The 19,402-nt window shown below is 42.6% G+C and overlaps 1 protein-coding gene and 1 pseudogene across 5 annotated transcripts; one reads left to right on the forward strand and one right to left on the reverse strand.

Moving 5' to 3' along the window:
- Positions 1 to 2,663: 2,663 nt before the first annotated feature.
- Positions 2,664 to 14,134, forward strand: LOC143549735 (chlorophyll a-b binding protein 6A, chloroplastic-like; annotated as a pseudogene). Its single transcript, XR_013138188.1, has 5 exons — positions 2,664 to 2,841; positions 12,431 to 12,511; positions 13,213 to 13,315; positions 13,509 to 13,798; positions 13,896 to 14,134. The product of XR_013138188.1 is annotated as a chlorophyll a-b binding protein 6A, chloroplastic-like (transcript).
- Positions 14,135 to 14,509: 375 nt separating this feature from the next.
- LOC143550189 (G-type lectin S-receptor-like serine/threonine-protein kinase At4g27290) lies at positions 14,510 to 18,111 on the reverse strand. 4 transcript variants are annotated; one of them, XM_077040905.1, is made up of 7 exons: positions 16,512 to 18,111; positions 16,293 to 16,424; positions 16,055 to 16,212; positions 15,782 to 15,992; positions 15,414 to 15,651; positions 15,175 to 15,325; positions 14,510 to 15,065 (listed from the first exon to the last, which is right to left on the reverse strand). In XM_077040905.1, the coding sequence occupies exons 1-7, from the start codon at positions 17,779 to 17,781 to the stop codon at positions 14,778 to 14,780; spliced, it is 2,448 nt and encodes an 815-aa protein (XP_076897020.1). In that variant the 5' UTR covers positions 17,782 to 18,111; the 3' UTR covers positions 14,510 to 14,777. The 4 variants fall into 4 exon arrangements, with proteins under 4 accessions (XP_076897020.1, XP_076897014.1, XP_076897007.1 ...); XM_077040899.1 differs by having other exon boundaries at positions 16,290 to 16,424; XM_077040892.1 differs by having other exon boundaries at positions 16,293 to 18,111.
- Positions 18,112 to 19,402: the final 1,291 nt, after the last annotated feature.

Here is a 19,402-nt window from a genome sequence, read left to right on the forward strand (position 1 = left end):
CGTGGTTCACGTACAATCCATGTTGAAGCCATTTTCGTAAATCAGATGAAGGTGAGATAGTGGATTGTGATTGTGATTTGCTGGATTTTCTGAGGAGATGGGGGAAATCGGAAACCGTGAGTGGTATTTAAATACCATTGGAAACCACTCGTACATTTCTCTGACAATTTGAAATTGGCAGCACAAAAAACTGAAAAGACAATGATGATCTAGCCACTCGTCAAATCAAAGTGTGGCCATTAATTACGCTTGGACACACTTAAATATTATTAAACTATAACCATTTATCACTTACAGCCACACATAATTAATGTATCTGTGACAATATAAAACTTAGAAAAAATAAAACTAAACTACTCTTTGGTCACACAACCTCGTATAAGTGGCCATGTGTTTTAAGGTTTTAACCACCTAACTAATAAATAGAGTGGTTATTCGTCATATTTTTGCCACATTATTAAAAATTTGGCTAACAAATGTGACATTAGGTCACACAACGTAATATAAGTGGCTATATATTTTACCTTTTAGACACATCTCTTATCAATACAATAGCTGTTCGTCACATTTGGCCACACTATTAAAACATGTGGCTAGTTAAATGTCACAGTTTTCCCTTAGAGTGTGGCTAATACATGCGTTTTTGGTCACATGTATTAAAGATCAAACAAACTATGACTGTAGGTCACATTTCGCCACACATTTATATAATGTGGCTAGTTTATGTCACAGTTTTTTTCAAAGGGTGGCGAAAAGTACCTAAGTCGGTATAGAATGGTCACATGAAGAAAAACATGTGTGGCCAAAACTAGTCTGGAAGGTTTTCAAACGCGGTCTAAGACCTTTTAGCCACACATTTATGCCGAAGTATGGCAGATCGCCCAGAAGACATGTGTGGCTAAAAGTCGTTTCTCACGTAGTGTTCGAGGAACCTCACAGACACACTTAAACGCTATGAGTTTTACCTTCAGGTTGAGAAACCTCATTAATATACTTGAAATCCACAAGATTCATCGTGAAGTTAGTCAAGGCACTTTACACGTGTATTTGAAGTTTAAGAACTTAATCCTAAAGTAAAGGAACGTCATATGTGTATTTAGGGTATGTTTGGCAAAACTAGCTGGTGGCTGAAAGTTGGTTGCTGGAAGCTATAGCTGGTAGCTAGGGGCCGGTGGTTGTAGCTTTTTATATATATTTAGATGTTTGGCAAAGTAGCAGGAGCTTTTACTAAAATGTATAAAATTACTAAAATTGGCAAAAGTAAAAACAATATTAGTAAATGTATTTATTTTGGAAGGTTATTTAAGTAAATTAAAATACTAAAAGCTTGTAACTCTTTCTAAACGCTACTAGTAGAAGCTTTAAGCTTTAAGCTTTTTCTACTAACCTAAAAGTTTCAAGCTCTTGAACCAAACAAAGTTTTTTCTTAAAAGCTTGAAGCTCTTAAAAGCTTCTAAAAGCTTCATGCCCAAACATACCTTAGTAAATCTAACTTTTATTTCATTTTTGTGTTCTGTTAACTATGATAACCTATTAATACAAACTCAACGGACATAACAGTTCCCTACTAGTTAACAAAATCAGATAAATTATATGTTATATTAGATTAAGAAACATGTAAGCAAAATTTAAAACAAAGAGGAATAAGGTGTGTATCATTACATCACTCTCTTTAAAAGTTAACTTTTAATTTGTTGATAGAAATTAAGAACATTTACAATGAAACCTTTATAACCACATATTCTATATATTATAGAGAAAAAAAAGATATAGAGAATTAACAACTAAAACACTATTACATTGGAATCTATATGATTGAGAAATATTCAAAGAAAACTAATAATTTTGATAAAACATAATAAAGAAATAACTAATTAACATTACCAATGGGTTCTTAATTACAAATTCTACCGGGTAAGAATGATAAATAATAATAAAGGAGTAACGTTAGAGTGATTGGAATAATGTCACACTTCGTTAATATTGTAATGTTAGTTATATCAATCAATCAATCAATCATACCCAGTAAAATCCCACCGACAGCAGAGCTATAGGTAGGGTCTTGGGAGGGTGGGATGTAGGCACACCGTACCTCTATCCAAAGGAATAAAGAGGTGGCTTCCAGAGAGACCCTCGGCTCTAAGAACATGTGTATGAAGCAAAAAAAAAAGGAAATCAAAGTTTAACAGTTATATAAAAAACTACTACTAATTATAATAATATTAATAATAAGGTCACAGTTTAATCGCAATATAAAAGCTAATAATAATAATAATAATAATAAAATATGTAAGGAAAATACCATTATGGTAATGTTAGTTATATGCATTTAGCTAATCTTTTATAAACGATAATAACAAAAAGAAAATCAAAGATATATTTGTGATAAAAAAATAATGCAACAAAACAACCCATCCGAACTCATTCTTGACCACAACTTTTGATTCCCTATAAAAATAACATCAACCACCAATTGACCAAAAAAATCAAACAACACAAACTAAATTCCAAAACTACCCTCACCTGCCACGCAAGCATTTTGATCTGGATGAACCGTCCACGTGGTCCAGTAACAAGCCAGTATCCCTTAACACTTAGCCAATAACAATCAGCATTTGGATATTGCATTACACCACCACAAAATCTCCACCATATTACATGCACCACAACTATTATTCATCGTTACCAACCAAAGTTCTCCATTTCCAGATTCAATTTTAATTCTGGAATGGCTTCTAATACATTAATGAGCTGCGGTATCCCCGCGGTGTGCCGGCCTTCGGTTCTCTCTTCTTCTAAGTCAAGATTTGCAAATCCTGTGCCACTTTCTGGTGTTGCCACCTGAAGAGGTAGGTCCCAGCAGAGCCCAGTTGGACCCGCAAGACTCACCTTGAAGAGGGACGTCTGCGCAGAAACCAACTGGATCCGCATGACCCACCATGCTCAGAGACGTGACGTCCTTACGCGCAGTACGCAAGCTGTTCCCGCAGGAAATGCCTCCCAATGGTGAAGGACTCTGCCTGTTCCCGCAGCTGCGGATACAAGCCATCAGGGAAGGCCACCCGCGCAGCAAGGCTACACGCACAATGCACTTAGCTCTCAATCATTCAGTGTCACCTGAAGGAATGAGCAAAGCCGGGAACAATCCCGCACAAAGGCGGGAGGGGGAATACTCCCTCCCAACTAAGCCAGTCCGTACGATACGGGAAGATCTTCTGTACTGTACCTGACGAGGTATGGGCAAAAGATCTGACTAAAGATACGACAGCTTATCGACAACAGTATGGCGAGCAGCATGCTCCTGTACTGTATGTCACTATTAGCCGCTGCCTACTCACCAACTCCTGTCATACCACGTGCATAGCCAGCAGTTGGTGGAAAAGGAATAGTACACAGCAGGCCTGGTCACTGTCAGCCGCTGCCTACCCACCAACTACCAGCAGGGCACGTGCGTAGGCCACAGTTGGTGGAACAGGAATACTATTCAGCCGGCCACACCTCCTTGGAAACCTACCTTCGGCTATAAATACCCCAAATGGTATGATCATCTCATCTTATCATATTATCATCATATATACCTGATATCTGCTCTAGCAATCTCTTAATATACATTTATATTTAAAGAGCAATCTAGTCTGATTCTCACGCCGGAGGGTGGTCACAAGGAGGAACCCCCCCCCCTTCTCAGTGACAAGCTCACGGTGTCTGTTTTGCAGGTTATCAGAAGAACCATCTTTGCTGGGTCTAACCCCTCGTGGGAAACATCTATCTAACCCCCAGGTTACCCGTAATCTGCCCGGGGTCCGGTTAGTGTTTCTTCATTGGCGCCATCCGTGCATAAAAGCTAGAACTTCATTTCCTTTCAGTTTTTTCAAACTTCTGGAAAGATGGTTAAAGAAACTCCGGTAACCACAACCCCAGCTACTGGGGGGAATACCGGCTACACAGTCTTTACAAACACTACCCCGGTTACCCAAGCCGGGGCATGTGAAGTAAATTTTACGAACACTACCCCAGTTACCCAAGCTGGGGCAAGTGTAGTAAGTAATCGCTCACTGGGATTCACCGATACCCAGTTAGAGAAACGAACAAGACTCCCCCGCCAAACACTCGATGAAGTTAACGCATGGGCGGAGGCACGTCAGAGGGAATTCCAAGCTGAGTTGGACGAACGCTTGCGTTCCGTCCAACAGGCTGACGAATTCGAAGAATACTTGGACGATGACTCGGAGGAATCCGACACCGACGCGAACCCTCGCCATAGGGCAAAAGGGAAGCGTAAGGAAACGGACTCCCAACCGAGAAGGCGTTTTGGAGAAGCCTTCAAACCAAAAAACACAGGTGGAAGCCCACGTGACTTCTCCAAAACATTTAGACCAACTGTTGCAAATGCGGGAACGTTCAAATTTGCAAGGGACATTGCGGAAGCAATTGCCCCAAAAAGTGCCAAACAAATGTCCAACATAGGCACATATGATGGTATATCTGACCCAGATGATCATTTGAACAGATTCATAGCGGGGGCAACCGTCAGCAATTGGACGGAACCTACGTGGTGTTACATGTTCCAAATGACGCTTGTTGGGCCAGCTAGAGCGTGGTTCGATCGTCTACCGGTCAACCACATCTACGACTGGGCAGACTTCCAACAGAAGTTTAGCCAACATTTCAGCCAACAACGAAAGTATACCGAGGAGCAATGGACAATCCTCAAATGCATTCGAGAGGAAGATGAATCTTTGCCAGACTTCATCACTCGCTTCAACTCAATGAAGCTAAGTCTGGGTAACATTAGCGAAGATCTTGTTCGCGCTGCTTTTATTCAGGGCGCGAACGACCCAGAGCTCATCCGCACCTTAACGGGTAAAGATGGCATGCCATCCACATGGGATGCCATCATGACAGCAGCAAAACGCTTCGCGGAAACGGAGAAGCAACTGGGTAGAGATCTCCCACAGAGCACAAACCTCTACACCCAGAAAACAAGAGAAGACAACGTCCTTACCGCCCGATTAAACAAAAAGCGGAAGCTAGGCATTTGGCAGTCAAGGGTAAACTTTGACACCTCATCCGGCTTGCAATATCGGTTAGGCGGAAGGGATAACGTACGGTCGAACCAGAACTCCAGATGGACACCACTCACCAAAAGCGTCACCGAGATATTCGCCACTGAGGAGCTCCCATGGCCAAAGGCTCCAATAATCCGACATCGTCCCAATGCTGATCGGAGCAAATACTGTGACTTTCACAGGACAAAAGGCCACAACACTGAAGAATGCACAGACGTAAAAGACATGGTCAAAGCATTTGTCAGAGATGGGACGCTCGCGCACCTCGTGGCGCAATGAACGCTGAGCAGGCTTATCCGTGTAGAACCCCAGCTGGGGAAAACACGAATAAAATTTCCAGCTTCAATGTGGAGACTACATGCTGCGTAAAGAACGAGATCCCGAACCAGGTGCATATCGGCTCGATGGCACTCCCATCCCAACAACATGGAAGGGAGCTCAATTACACAATTTGCATGTAGATCAATTCCAAATTTGTAAAGAAAAGGCCCAGAGCCACTTCTAATGAAAATGATTCTCCTTAGAACATCGACGCTGATGATTTTACATTTATACTTTATGAACTTTCAACACGGATATGCTGGTTTTCACCGCATAATTACGTGGAAAGTCGTTGCGTGGGGAAGGCGGCAAAACCCGCATAAACCCAAAAAACGGCAAACCTTCACGCAGGTCAGTTGAAGGGGAAAAGTTCATTCATCCCACTAAATGAAAGTGCCGGTCTATCCGCATGAATCATGATAGAGGAAACTGAACACTAACCTATTAACAACCGCGCGTCGAACGGTTAATTTATTCAACACGGATATGCCGGTTTTCACCGCATAATTATGTGAAAAGTCGTTGCGTGGGGAAGGCGGCAAAACCCGCATAAACCCAAAAAACGGCAAACCTTCACGCAGGTCAGTTGAAGGGGAAAAGTTCAGTCATCCCACTAAATGAAAGTGCCGGTCTATCCGCATGAATCATGATAGAGGAAACTGAACACTAACCTATTAACAACCGCGCGTCGAACGGTTAATTTATTCAACACGGATATGCCGGTTTTCACTGCATAATTACGTGAAAAGTCGTTGCGTGGGGAAGGCGGCAAAACCCGCATAAACCCAAAAAACGGCAAACCTTCACGCAGGTCAGTTGAAGGGGAAAAGTTCAGTCATCCCACTAAATGAAAGTGCCGGTCTATCCGCATGAATCATGATAGAGGAAACTGAACACTAACCTATTAACAACCGCGCGTCGAACGGTTAACTTGTTCAAAACAGAGAATTTCTAACAAAAGGATGAGGAAAACCTACACGCAGGTCAGATATAGGTAAAGTTTAGCCATCCTACTAAGTGCAAGTGACGGTCCTACCCGCACAATCACGAAAGAGGAAGCAAAACTTCAACCTATTATCTACCACGTTCAAAGGTTAACTTATCCTAAACACTTAGGAATTTCTAACAAAAGGATGAGGAAAACCTACACGCATGTCAGATATAGGTAAAGTTTAGCCATCCTACTAAGTGCAAGTGACGGTCCTACCCGCACAATCACGAAAGAGGAAGCAAAACTTCAACCTATTATCTACCACGTTCAAAGGTTAACTTATCCTAAACACTTAGAAATTTCAAAAAAGATGAGGAAAACCTCCATGCAGGTCAGATGTAGGTAAAGTTTAGCCATCCTACTAAGTGCAAGTGACGGTCCTACCCGCACAATCACGAAAGAGGAAGCAAAACTTCAACCTATTATCTACCACGTTCAAAGGTTAACTTATTCTAAACACTTGAAAAATTGCTAATTTAAACTAAAGTATGCAAGTCATATAACGTTTATAAAGCAAGGAATCCAATGAAAGTAGCGGTCTTACCCGCACAAAGATTTATATTTCATAATATTCGTTACAAGAATGGCCGGGTAACTACCCGCCTACAAGAATATAAATCTATACAAGCTAAATCTATCCTAGCAGTGGGAAGGGATCTTCAGGATCAAGCTTCAGGGCCACTTCCACTTGGACCAGCACCATCAGTAGATCGTGGCAGTTCAAGGAAAGCTTTAAGGATAGCTAGCCCATCATCAGCAGCAGCAACTTCATTTACCTTCTCCACCACCGGATGCGGGAAGGCGGCATACTGATTCACTGCTTGGTCGTATACAGCTTCAGTATCTACATCAAATAAAGGGAAGTTGGAAGGCGGGATGCCTTTCTCAACGAACCCTAGACCAAGCAGGAAACCGGCCTTTTCCCCATCCTCGTGAGAAGCGTTGAGGGCTGCGCTCATAGCATCGTCATAAGACGTATCAGCAAAGACCCGATGCACAACCTACAAGAAAATACACAAAGTATCAGAACCATTTCTATTTACAAAGAAAAGCGTAAAGACATGAAAAGCATACCTGAGACAACGCTTCTCGAAGAAGCCATTCCTTGGCAACCAGAGCTTCTTGGAGGGCAGCTTGAGCTTCGTTACGGGCGCGTTCGGCTTCACTTTTATTGAGGTTGGCAAGCAACACTTCTTTAGCCGCAGCCTCTTCGACGCCCTTTAGCTTCCGCTCAGTATGGTCAAGCACCCCCCTCTGGTCCAAGATCTCCTGGAGCTTTTTGGCGTCTTCCATCGCCAAGGCATCATGAGCCTGCTGGAGAGCCTCTAATTTGGCTTTAAGCTCTTCATTCTCCACGCGTAGAGGCTCAGCAACAGCTCCAGCCTTGGTGGCCCTCTCGGTTGCGTTCCTTGCAGTTTCCTTAGCCAGCCGAAGCTGTTCGTTAACAGCTTGGGCAGCCTTGGAACGGGCCTCGAGCCGGGCCTGAACTTCAACCTCGAGGGCCTTGAAGGCCTTCTCCTTTTCCGCAGCAGCTGCGGTAAGCTTTACGTTCTCCTCCCGGACAGCCCGCGCCCGAGCTACTTCTTGAAGACGAGCTGCTTTTAACTTGTCGTTTTCACGACAAAGCAGCTCGACGCGCGGCTGCATCCGGGCCAGGAGAACCCGAAGCTCATTGGTTAGCCTACCCTCCTGGTAGCTAGCCATGGCTTCCCCCAACGCACCACTGGGAGCAGCGTGACGAGCCCACTCCACGCACTCCACAGGTGTGTGAAGGGTTGTTCCTCGGCGGATGTTCCATCGTGGAACATACACTTCATTGGAATCCGACACTGCAAAAAACATAAAGCAGTTAGGAAAAGATGATAAAAATATGAAAAGGGCCAAAAGAACCCTACGCACCTGTAGGGTCAATAACAGGCCGATAGCCGCCAAACCCATCACCTGAACCCAATGGAAATCCATCCAAGAGGTCAGGCAGATGGGAAGGAGGCAGAGGTTGGCGATAAGCCCCATGCATACCTGAAGGATCGGCCGTCGTTGCCGATGACGGAAGAGGCATGGTAACAGCCGCCGCGGTCGCCGCCGCGGAATCCGCAGCAAAAGTAACCGCCGGCTCAGTGAAAGATGCGGTAAAAATGGCACTGACAGCCGGCGGTGATGTCATCACGGCTGGAACAGTCGGCTCAACGGAGTGAGCAACTGAACCAGCGGAAGCAGAAGCAGGCGCAGCCGCCTGGGTCGTCGCCTCAGGAAGGCTGACCAAGCCTACCGTCATGGGCGGAGGGGTACTCCTCTGCGCTCCACCCTGGAATGCGTCAACATCCACGCCTGCACAAAGAAGATAAAGTGTTAATGACGAAAAGCTATGAAGTTAAAGATAAAATAAAGTTTGTACTTACGGGTTTTCTTGAGCCTGAAAGTACGGACAGGCGGGGACGAACCCGATGGAGCCGGCCTTTTTGCGCCGCTCACCGTCGTCATCCGGGGCTCTCCGGAGGTGACAGTCGCAGCCTCCGGAGCGGTGGTCCTATCACCACCCGGGTTCCCCGCCACCTCCTCGCTCTCGGCCTCTGAGTCAGACCGAGGCACCAGATCGGCAGTGGAGGCCCCCTTCTCCTTTCCCTTCCCGCCGGCAGCCTTCTTCTTCCGCACCAACGGAGGACCATCTGCGGATTCCTCATCAGAACATACGATTAGAGGAATTCCAGCAGAGGTTTCAACATTGAGGGGTCGAGGGTTGAATAGCGCCTTACCTGGCCGCCTGGCGCTCAGGATCTCGTGGCCTAGCGGGTAGACCTCCACGAACCGATCCGCCGTTTGTTCTAGGATGGGCAACTCGTTCTCGTCTAGAGCGCGAGTACCCATCCGAGCGGGACTGTCAGCCTCCCGCGGGTACATGAGCGACTGCAAGTCGTTCCCCTCTGAAATAAACAGGAAAGAAGTTACAAGAAATTCTAAATCAACAAAAAGAAACAGAGCATACCGTAAGGAACATAGTTCGAACCGTATTCAAGGACGATTGGGATCTTTTGCGCATCCGCATCCTTCCACACCCGGCTCATCCCCAGCATCACCATCCCGGACTCCGCAAACCGGTAAACCGGAGATTGTACTCGGGATATCTTCGAGAACCATTCCGCCTCCTGGTAGTTGGAGGCGTGAAGGCTGGGAAGTGCTTGCCCATTCTTGAATTTCATGGCAAGGGGGATGGCGCGAGCGGAGATATAGAAGAACTCCCGCTTCCACGAGCGAAGACTGCGCTCGGTTGCGCAAATCTTCAAACCCTTAATCCGGGTTATCAGCGTATACCACCCCTGGATGCACCTCCAAGAGTAGAAGGTCATCAGGCGGTCGACGAAGGGCTCAATGCCCAGTATCCGGCACACCCACTCGAAGTGGCGAATCTTGGCAATCGCCATCGGATGCACCTCGGTCAGGTGCACACCGTGCCTCTCAAGGACACGGTAAACAAACTTTGTCAATGGGAACCTAAGATTCCCATAAACAAAGAATGCAGCATATACCCCGATCTTGCCTCTGGGGGCATCATACACCGTCTGATGGGGTTCAGGAAACTCAGGCTCGAGAGACTCGAGCACGAACTTCCTGACGATGTACTGATACAGATCGACAGGCAGAGCACACTGGCACTCGCCAGCAGTACTCTTGTCATCGGCAAACACCCCAGCCTCCTGGGCTGTAGAATCGAGATCACGAGAAGACATCTTGCAGATGAAAGAAGAAAACGATTTCAAGAGAATGCTCGACTGAAAGGTGAGTATTCGCCGGAAATCGTTTTGAAGATGAAGAGAAGAGTGAAAGTGTGGATTACAAAGAACCCTCTCCCCCTTTATATACTAATCGCAATTAATGCGATGAATTTAATGCGGAGGAGAGAGAAATCGAAGGTGCAATGAAACTATGACACGTGGCAAAAAGCAAGCTGGCAACAGCTGTTGAAAGGACGCGTACCATTAATTTCGCGGCCACGCGCCCGAAAAATCGCGCCCACGCGCCTGAAAAAGCGTCTGGAATGACCATGTACTGTCACGTCACCATAACTTCCTGCACGTCCTGACACAGTCAGAAGAAACCGTCGCAAGACGTTTCAGAGGTTTGGACTGTTCTTATCCTTTCACCAACTCTTCGAATTTCAAAAATTCAAAAAGATTCAAAAGTAAGCGGGAAAATGCCCCTTACCTTGGCAACCAAGTAACCATAAGACGGGTGCGGGTACAGTGTTAAGGCAAAACCCTTCACATACTTAGCACCTGCAGGGAATTGAAGCCAAGAATACCTCGGCAACCAAGTAACTATAAGACGGGTGCGGGTACAGTTTTAAGGCAAAACCCTTCACATACCTAGCACCCGCAGTGAATTGACGCCAGAAATACCTTGGCAACCAAGTAACCATAAGACGGGTGTGGGTACAGTGTTAAGGCAAAACCCTTCACATACTTAGCACCTGCAGGGAATTGAAGCCAAGAATACCTCGGCAACCAAGTAACCATAAGACGGTTGCGGGTACAGTGTTAAGGCAAAACCCTTCACATACCTAGCACCCGCAGGGAATTGACGCCAGGAATACCTTGGAAGTAAAGTAACCGTAAGACGAGCGCGGGTACAGTGTTAAGGCAACACCCTTCACATACCTAGCGCTCCGCAGGGAATTGAAACCAAGAAGGATCTTCTGGGCAATGCTTGCGGAAACGGAAATAACATCCCCGCATAGCGGGAACGTCGAGAACTGCATTGTTTGAAGCTCCAGGATGGAATTGGTGGTTTTAACATAATTGATCACTATGTTCAAAACTACCAAAACCTCATGGAGAATCCACACAAGTGGGACTCAACGCTCCTGACTTGCGAGGAGGTTACAGACCTACCCGCATCATACCCAAAGATCAAGCAGGAAAGTCGGGAATTTCTGCAAGTGACAAGGACTTCCGCGGGAAGAATCCCCATGGAAAACCTTAAAACTAAACCCTTTTCAAAACCCTTTGCTTAAGTCCAAAAGTTCACCTCACTTTATTAAACATTCATGAGAAGAACATTGGACTGGGGGGACTTGAAGAGGTAGGTCCCAGCAGAGCCCAGTTGGACCCGCAAGACTCACCTTGAAGAGGGACGTCTGCGCAGAAACCAACTGGATCCGCAGGACCCACCATGCTCAGAGACGTGACGTCCTTACGCGCAGTACGCAAGCTGTTCCCGCAGGAAATGCCTCCCAATGGTGAAGGACTCTGCCTGTTCCCGCAGCTGCGGATACAAGCCATCAGGGAAGACCACCCGCGCAGCAAGGCTACACGCACAAGGCACTTAGCTCTCAATCATTCAGTGTCACCTGAAGGAATGAGCAAAGCCGGGAACAATCCCGCACAAAGGCGGGAGGGGGAATACTCCCGCCCAACTAAGCCAGTCCGTACGATACGGGAAGATCTTCTGTACTGTACCTGACGAGGTATGGGCAAAAGATCTGACTAAAGATACGACAGCTTATCGACAACAGTATGGCGAACAGCATGCTCCTGTACTGTATGTCACTATTAGCCGCTGCCTACTCACCAACTCCTGTCATACCACGTGCATAGCCGGCAGTTGGTGGAAAAGGAATAGTACACAGCAGGCCTGGTCACTGTCAGCCGCTGCCTACCCACCAACTACCAGCAGGGCACGTGCGTAGGCCACAGTTGGTGGAACAGGAATACTATTCAGCCGGCCACACCTCCTTGGAAACCTACCTTCGGCTATAAATACCCCAAATGGTATGATCATCTCATCTTATCATATTATCATCATATATACCTGATATCTGCTCTAGCAATCTCTTAATATACATTTATATTTAAAGAGCAATCTAGTCTGATTCTCACGCCGGAGGGTGGTCACAAGGAGGAACCCCCCCTTCTCAGTGACAAGCTCACGGTGTCTGTTTTGCAGGTTATCAGAAGAACCATCTTTGCTGGGTCTAACCCCTCGTGGGAAACATCTATCTAACCCCCAGGTTACCCGTAATCTGCCCGGGGTCCGGTTAGTGTTTCTTCACCACCAATGCTTCTAGGATTACTATGACTTCTGATTGGATGCCCGGACAACCACGACCCCCGTACCTAGACGGTTCTGCACCCGGGTAATTACTTATTAGCTCTATTAATACTTTTATAAGTTTTTATATTGTTATAAGTTATAAGTTATAAGATTTTATTGGTTCACTTGGTCAGACCGGATTTAAGAATCGATAGATATATTAGTTAATTCTGAAAATGTGACATTATAAAATGCATGAAACTATATTCAGTGAAAGTTTTATATAAGTTGTTATATCTATTAATAAAATTAAAATTTATGGTTTTTTCTAAAGAAAAAAATAAAAATGATACAATTATAAGACAACTATTCGAAAATAGAATAGATTAAATGTGTATATTTAGATTACAACATAATATCTTCATGGAAAAGTATTTTTCATTTATATGAGGCTAATTTAAATCTTGAAACAGAGAAAAAAAACATTTTTAAGCAAACAATGTTATTAGCAAACATTTGCAAATAAAAATATCATTACTGAACCGGTTGGACCGCGGGTCCGGGTCCCTGGCAATAAATGATGTATAATGTTATAAGCAAACAATTTCATGAGCATCTATCACGAAGAAATCGATTTTTTTAGTGAAATTTAAAAATTCGACTATAAATCATCAGAAAACGAAGGCTGCTAGTCGTGTTCTCACTTTTACGGCCTGTAGTCTTTGCATAGAAACTAATATGTAGTCCGAAAATTACTTTCATACGTAACTCTAGGCCTCTAAATGTGGTTTTTGTGTGTTACAGGGATTTCGGTTTTGACCCACTTCGTCTCGGTGAGGTCCCAGAGAACCTCGAAAGGTTCAAAGAGTCTGAGCTCATTCACTGCAGATGGGCTATGCTTGCAGTTGTAAGCCATTTATCTGACCACAATATATTACAACTATATTGGCATAAATGGACAAAAAATATCACTAGTTCATGCGTTTTGATAAATAATGTTGCTTTGATATAGTAGGCTAATATGCTAATCATGTGACACAAAACCATAGAATATAAATTATTGATTTGTAAACTGAGGACTAATAACTAAAAATTTGCAGCCTGGAATTTTGTTACCAGAAGCCTTAGGATTGGGCAATTGGGTTAAGGCACAAGAATGGGTTGCTGTACCCGGAGGACAAGCTACATACCTTGGGAACCCTGTTCCTTGGGGGTACCCTACCCACCATTTTGGCTATAGAGTTCATCTCCATTGCCTTTGTAGAGCACCAAAGGAGCATGGAAAAAGACCCCGAAAAGAAGAAGTACCCTGGTGGCGCTTTTGACCCGTTGGGCTACTCAAAAGACCCAAAGGTGTTTGCCGAGTACAAGGTCAAAGAAATCAAAAATGGTAAGGGGGTAAACATAAGTACTCTTTTTGATTTGGATTAATGTTAGTGTGTTATGTATGTATTAATGTGTTTTTGGATTTGTTTTATGAAATGTAGGACGTTTGGCGTTGTTGGCATTCGTGGGATTTTGCGTGCAACAATCGGCTTACCCTGGTACCGGACCATTGGAGAACTTGGCAACTCACTTGGCTGACCCATGGCACAACAACATTGGAGATGTCGTTATTCCTAAAGGAATTTTCCCAAACTAAAATACGTTATCAGTCTCTGAATTCATTTGTAAAATACATGTAACTCTTCGGCTTGTAATGAAATGAACTTATATTAGTGTTGAATTGGTTTTGTGAATCTACAAATAGTTTTTCTTATAAGTAGATGAAAAAGTTGAAAATTCAAGTGAGAGTTTGGTGATTATCCAGCAGGCAAGCTACCTAAGCTGCAATACATTTGTAGTTAATTGCTAGCCTATGAGCATTCCCATTGGAATCTCTATCTCCATATTAAAAAAATAACCGCTTTTCTTTTTGAATTTCTCTCTAAACTTTGACAATAGGTCTTTATTAATGTAATGTCTTTATTAATGTAATGTTGATTAGCAGCTAACCCAACTTGCTCAGTTTTGTAAATGCATATACTATAGTTTTGATGTGAACATATATTGTTCCTCCTTTCAGTCAAAATCCACCAGATAATGGAAATGATTTGAGTAGTCACCTAGAAACATGTATCATCTTAAATCAAACAAGAAGTTTAACATGATAAGGTACATTATGCCACAATCACTTTGTGAAAGTAGAACTTTATGACACTGATCTACATAGAGACCATGATGCCACAATCACTTTGTGAAACTATAACTTTATGACACTGATCTATATAGAGACCAGAAGCTATGAAATCCATGACTATGATCTTTCACTTGGAACTCTTAAGGATTCCAAGGCCTGCAAGACTATTTCAACTATAGACGTGTGTTTGCTACCTTGGATGCAATCGTGTTATCATGTAATCGTCAAGTGAGGAAGCATAATCAATTTCGCAATAACTCTCATCCGTGAAAAATGCTGGTTGTTTTGGTTCAGGTAGTACACCCTCACTAAGCAACATTAAAAGAACTGATAACATAGTTGGCCTATCTTTTGCATGATGTTGCACACATAATAATCCGACATGTATTGATCTTAATACTTCCGGGACAGCACATGAGGCTTGTAAATATGCACTCATTAGTTGAATGGACTTCTTTTCTTTGTAGAGTCTCCATGCCTACATATAAGATTAAAGTTCATAATTAATTATGTACTAAAAGGAACACAGTTTCAAAGAAAAACACTTATTTATTCAGGTTAGGATTTATTCAGGGAAATTAACTTACATGCCCAAGAAGATCGTCACTGTGGTCTTCATGAGAGAATTCTCTGTTTTTCTTCCCGCTAACTATCTCTAATACCAGAACACCAAAACTAAATATATCCGACTTAATAGAGAAACGCCCATGTACAGCGTACTCCGGGGAAATGTAACCACTGTAGCATAGTTGATAATAAACATAGCTCACAAACTAGTATTACAATTCTATTTTAAATAGTGGATCAGATTTTCTTATATACTTACTATGTCCCGACCACTTTCTTTGTCTTAGCAATGGTATCATGTCCTACAAACTTTCTTGCGAGGCCAAAATCGGATATCTTTGGATTCATGTTACTGTCCAGCAGTATATTACCTGCCTTGAGGTCTCTGTGTATGATTTGAAAGCCGGAATCTTGGTGTAGATAAAGAATACCTCGAGCCATTCCAAGTATTATTTGAAAGCGTTGAGACCAATCAAGCATTAAACTTCTTGTTTCATCTGTGCAATGTTAGATAGTTAGTCCTTGCATGTAGCTGATCTATGAGTCATTTGACAAAATATGTACACTAGATAATATTTAAACATATGACACTAATTATTTGCAGGGAAATCATTGAGAGAATCAAACCAAATATAAATGAGTCCAAGCTTTTGTTAGCCATGTACTCATAAATCAAAACCATTTCCTTTCCATGCGAGCAGTATCCAAGAAGCTTCACGAGGTTTCGATGCTGAAGCTTGGCAATAGAAATGAGTTCATTCCTGAACTCATCAGCCCCTTGCTGAGATGTGTCTGAGAGCCGCTTAACAGCTACTTCTTGTCCGTCTTCCAACACACCCTAATTAATAAAAGTTAGCAGCTTATGCTTACCATGCTATTAAAGTCACATCAATAAATTACCTTGTAAACCGGACCAAAGCCACCTTCTCCAATCTTATTGGAGGCACTAAAATTATTTGTGGCCTTTGCTACTTTATTTAGGCTAATGAAAGGTGTATCATCAAGAAGTTGCATCTGCACACTTGTATTCTTCTTATCAAGGGAGTATTCCAAGTCTTCTACAAAATGATAAGATTTACATCACATGCATTTCTAACAATCTTACTCTTATAGAACAAAACATTTGTACTGTTACCACTCTTTTTCATGTGAATCTTTTTCTCTCTCTTTCTACAGGCATAAGCTACCGCACACAGAACTAATGTAGCTGAGGAAACTGATAGGACCATGGTGACCACTCCTTTCCATTTGCTCGAATCAAACTGGTGGTCTTCAATTAACAAATGATAACAGCCAGTAAGTTCTATAACAAAAGCTAAAATTGTAAAGATCAAAAGCAATGTCGAAACACGTGTACCTGCTAACTCAGAAGCAATCATTTTTATGTAAATGTTATGATCTTCACCGTACTCTCTGACATCCATCAATTCCGTAAACCATAGCAAACATCCACTTCCACCGTTTCTGATATCTAGATTTGCATAAGCCGTACAAGAAAAATTCCTTCTGCAAGCCATCTCACACTCGCTAATGGTCATGCTATGATCATACCATGAAAATCGCGTGTCGGGTAATTTTATTCCTGAAATTTTCTGAAACCCAACCTGATTCCATGAATCCAAAGGCTTTATATGTTGACACCCACTTGACCAGTCAGATGCTTCCCATTCTTGTGGGAATTTTGGTTCAAAACCTTGCATACAACTACATGGTGGATGCTTGTTGATGTTACAAAGTCCATAAGAACCGCAATGTTTAAAAGGACAACTAGTATCTCCTCCACTATCTGCATACACAACCCACTCCTGTTTTTGATCGATCCAACGCAAAATCATTATCCTTCCGTCCCATGTCAAAACTCTCCTCTCAACAACTGAACTTACAAGTTCATATTTATAATATATTTCCTTCTCGTTAATAACAAATTCGGCTGAGAATATTGGGTTTGGTATTTCAGTAGCAAAGCCACTAAACCAAACGCCAGTCCACGGCCCAAGTCTTGATAGTATAACCGAACCTCGCCTCCCGAATATTTGTGGATATCCATTTGTGTCTATTACATGACTATACACACCACTAGATGGATCATGAGGACTCTTCCAAGATATCATGGACCTCTGTAACCCTCTTTTCATGTCCTTCCCAATTTTCATTCCTGGTAGCATCGTGTCACCGGGATAATCAAAACTTTCCCAAACAACATTTCTATTTTTATCCCATAAAACAAGATTTCCAGTATCCAGAAGCTGTAACAAGAAATCATTACTCCCCACCGATACCGATACTATTGAATTTGATGACCAGATCACAATGTTATTACCACCAAGAATCACCAGGTTTCCATCTCTACAAACTTTGAACTTGCCAGATGTATGGTGGAGTGGGGTCTCCCTGTTAGCAACCCAAACAACTGTTCCTCTTGATATATTTTTGTACCATATCCCCAAATATCGTTTCGTGGTGTTTCCGGGGCTAAAGAAACCGAGTTCATACATCTCACTATGCGAAACTATCGTTTCACCATCTTTGAGTTCTTGATTTGTAGATAGGATATCAAATGCTGCACCATCTGATAATAAGAACAAGATAGTTAAAAACAATACAGAAAATGTTTCAGGCAAAGTCATTGGTGTGTTCGATAGGATGAGGTATTGTAGTTAGTTATGGGATGGCTTTCATAACTCATTTACAGATGAAACTATGAATGTCAACCACTTGTACTGGTAAATGCAAGTTGCTCCACCTCCATCCAATCAGACTCTGAGCGCTTTAATCACAATTTATTACTAGCAACGTGTTCCACCTCCTATCCTTTGTGGGTCCAGTTAATTATACGCATGAACCTGTTCAAGAACCAATTTATATAACTCATCATAACAAAAAACACACATGCTGAATTTGAATTGAATAACTCTCAATCTCATTAAACAGAAAAGTATAACCTTAAACTAATTACAAACTCGTAACCATAATCACAACTTCGATTAAATTGTACACCATTACTTGTACAATTAGAGATGAACCAGAATTCCTAATTAGACAATAAATAAAATCCACATGTTTATCTATTAATTGAATTAACTGTCATGAATTATATACTAACTCCTTTAATTTATCCCTGCCTTATTTTATTATAAATGACCAAATTTTATGACTCGAAGTAGGCCCCCTCGACCCAACCTGGCACCATCTGTGTCCGAGAGTATTTCTAAACATGTCAACATAACAAATAGTTTAATAATTGACCTTGTTTTGTTCTGATGTCAATAATAAAAGCGATAGAGACCGCCTAACTATTCAGCTTTTAGTCCAAAATTGTTGAAACTAGTTAATTATAATCGAATATAAAAATATCCATGTTGATTACAAATTATATTTAATAATAATAATTCATATTATTACGGTTTGATTTTACATATATAAGGATCCAATTACAATAGAGATCTGGGTAGGCGGACAACAAGTTTCGTCGCCACTCCCTTTTGCATGACAAACCCGATCCTACTGAAAACAAAGTTATAGTTCTTTGACATCAATTAGTTGTTGTGCACGACCTGTTGAACTCTTTTAAGAAAGGTAATAGCTTCGGGGGCAAGGGACCCAAATGTACCAAAAGCAAAAGGAATGAAGACGTGTTGATTCTCGGCACATGTTTTCTCATGCTTAGCAATTTTTCCTGATTTCGCCTTCAACACACCATGCCTGACAACAAACCGGGTATCCCTAAGCCCAACAAGGGATACTCCAGTAAGGTCTATACAAGCATGCTTTCTCTTGCCCATCCAAACACAAGAATGTCTGCCGGAGAGTAGACCTCCCTTCAAGGGATCCGATAGAAATTCACAGGAGCTTCTTTATTTTGTTGAGATCCTCGCTCGTTTTAACACATCACAAAGGACATTTCTGACCAAATCATGTCTATATGTAAAACCCGGAAGCTCCTTGAATTGAACGACATGTTCACCAAAATTATCCGAACAAACTTTACGACACACTGGTCATGGCTCATCAACTAGGAACAATGGGATCATTAAACGATATTTAAGAATGGTCTGGTACGCTGAAATGTGCTGCCCTAACCCTTCGATGGGATGACGTTCAAGAAATTAAATCTTGAGCATGGGAGCCTAAAGACATTCTAATACTGCTCTTGTAGATAAGTTAAACTCCTCTCCTAAAATTTGGACGATTTTACTATAAAGGGCACTTGCTAAAGCATGTTGGGCATTTAGGGGTTGTCCATATTAG

This window comes from Bidens hawaiensis, unplaced genomic scaffold (genome assembly GCF_021521415.1).
Source record: "Bidens hawaiensis isolate Kalapana, Puna unplaced genomic scaffold, B.hawaiensis_p1.1 tig00000978_1, whole genome shotgun sequence".
NCBI classification, from domain to species: Eukaryota; Viridiplantae; Streptophyta; class Magnoliopsida; order Asterales; family Asteraceae; genus Bidens; species Bidens hawaiensis.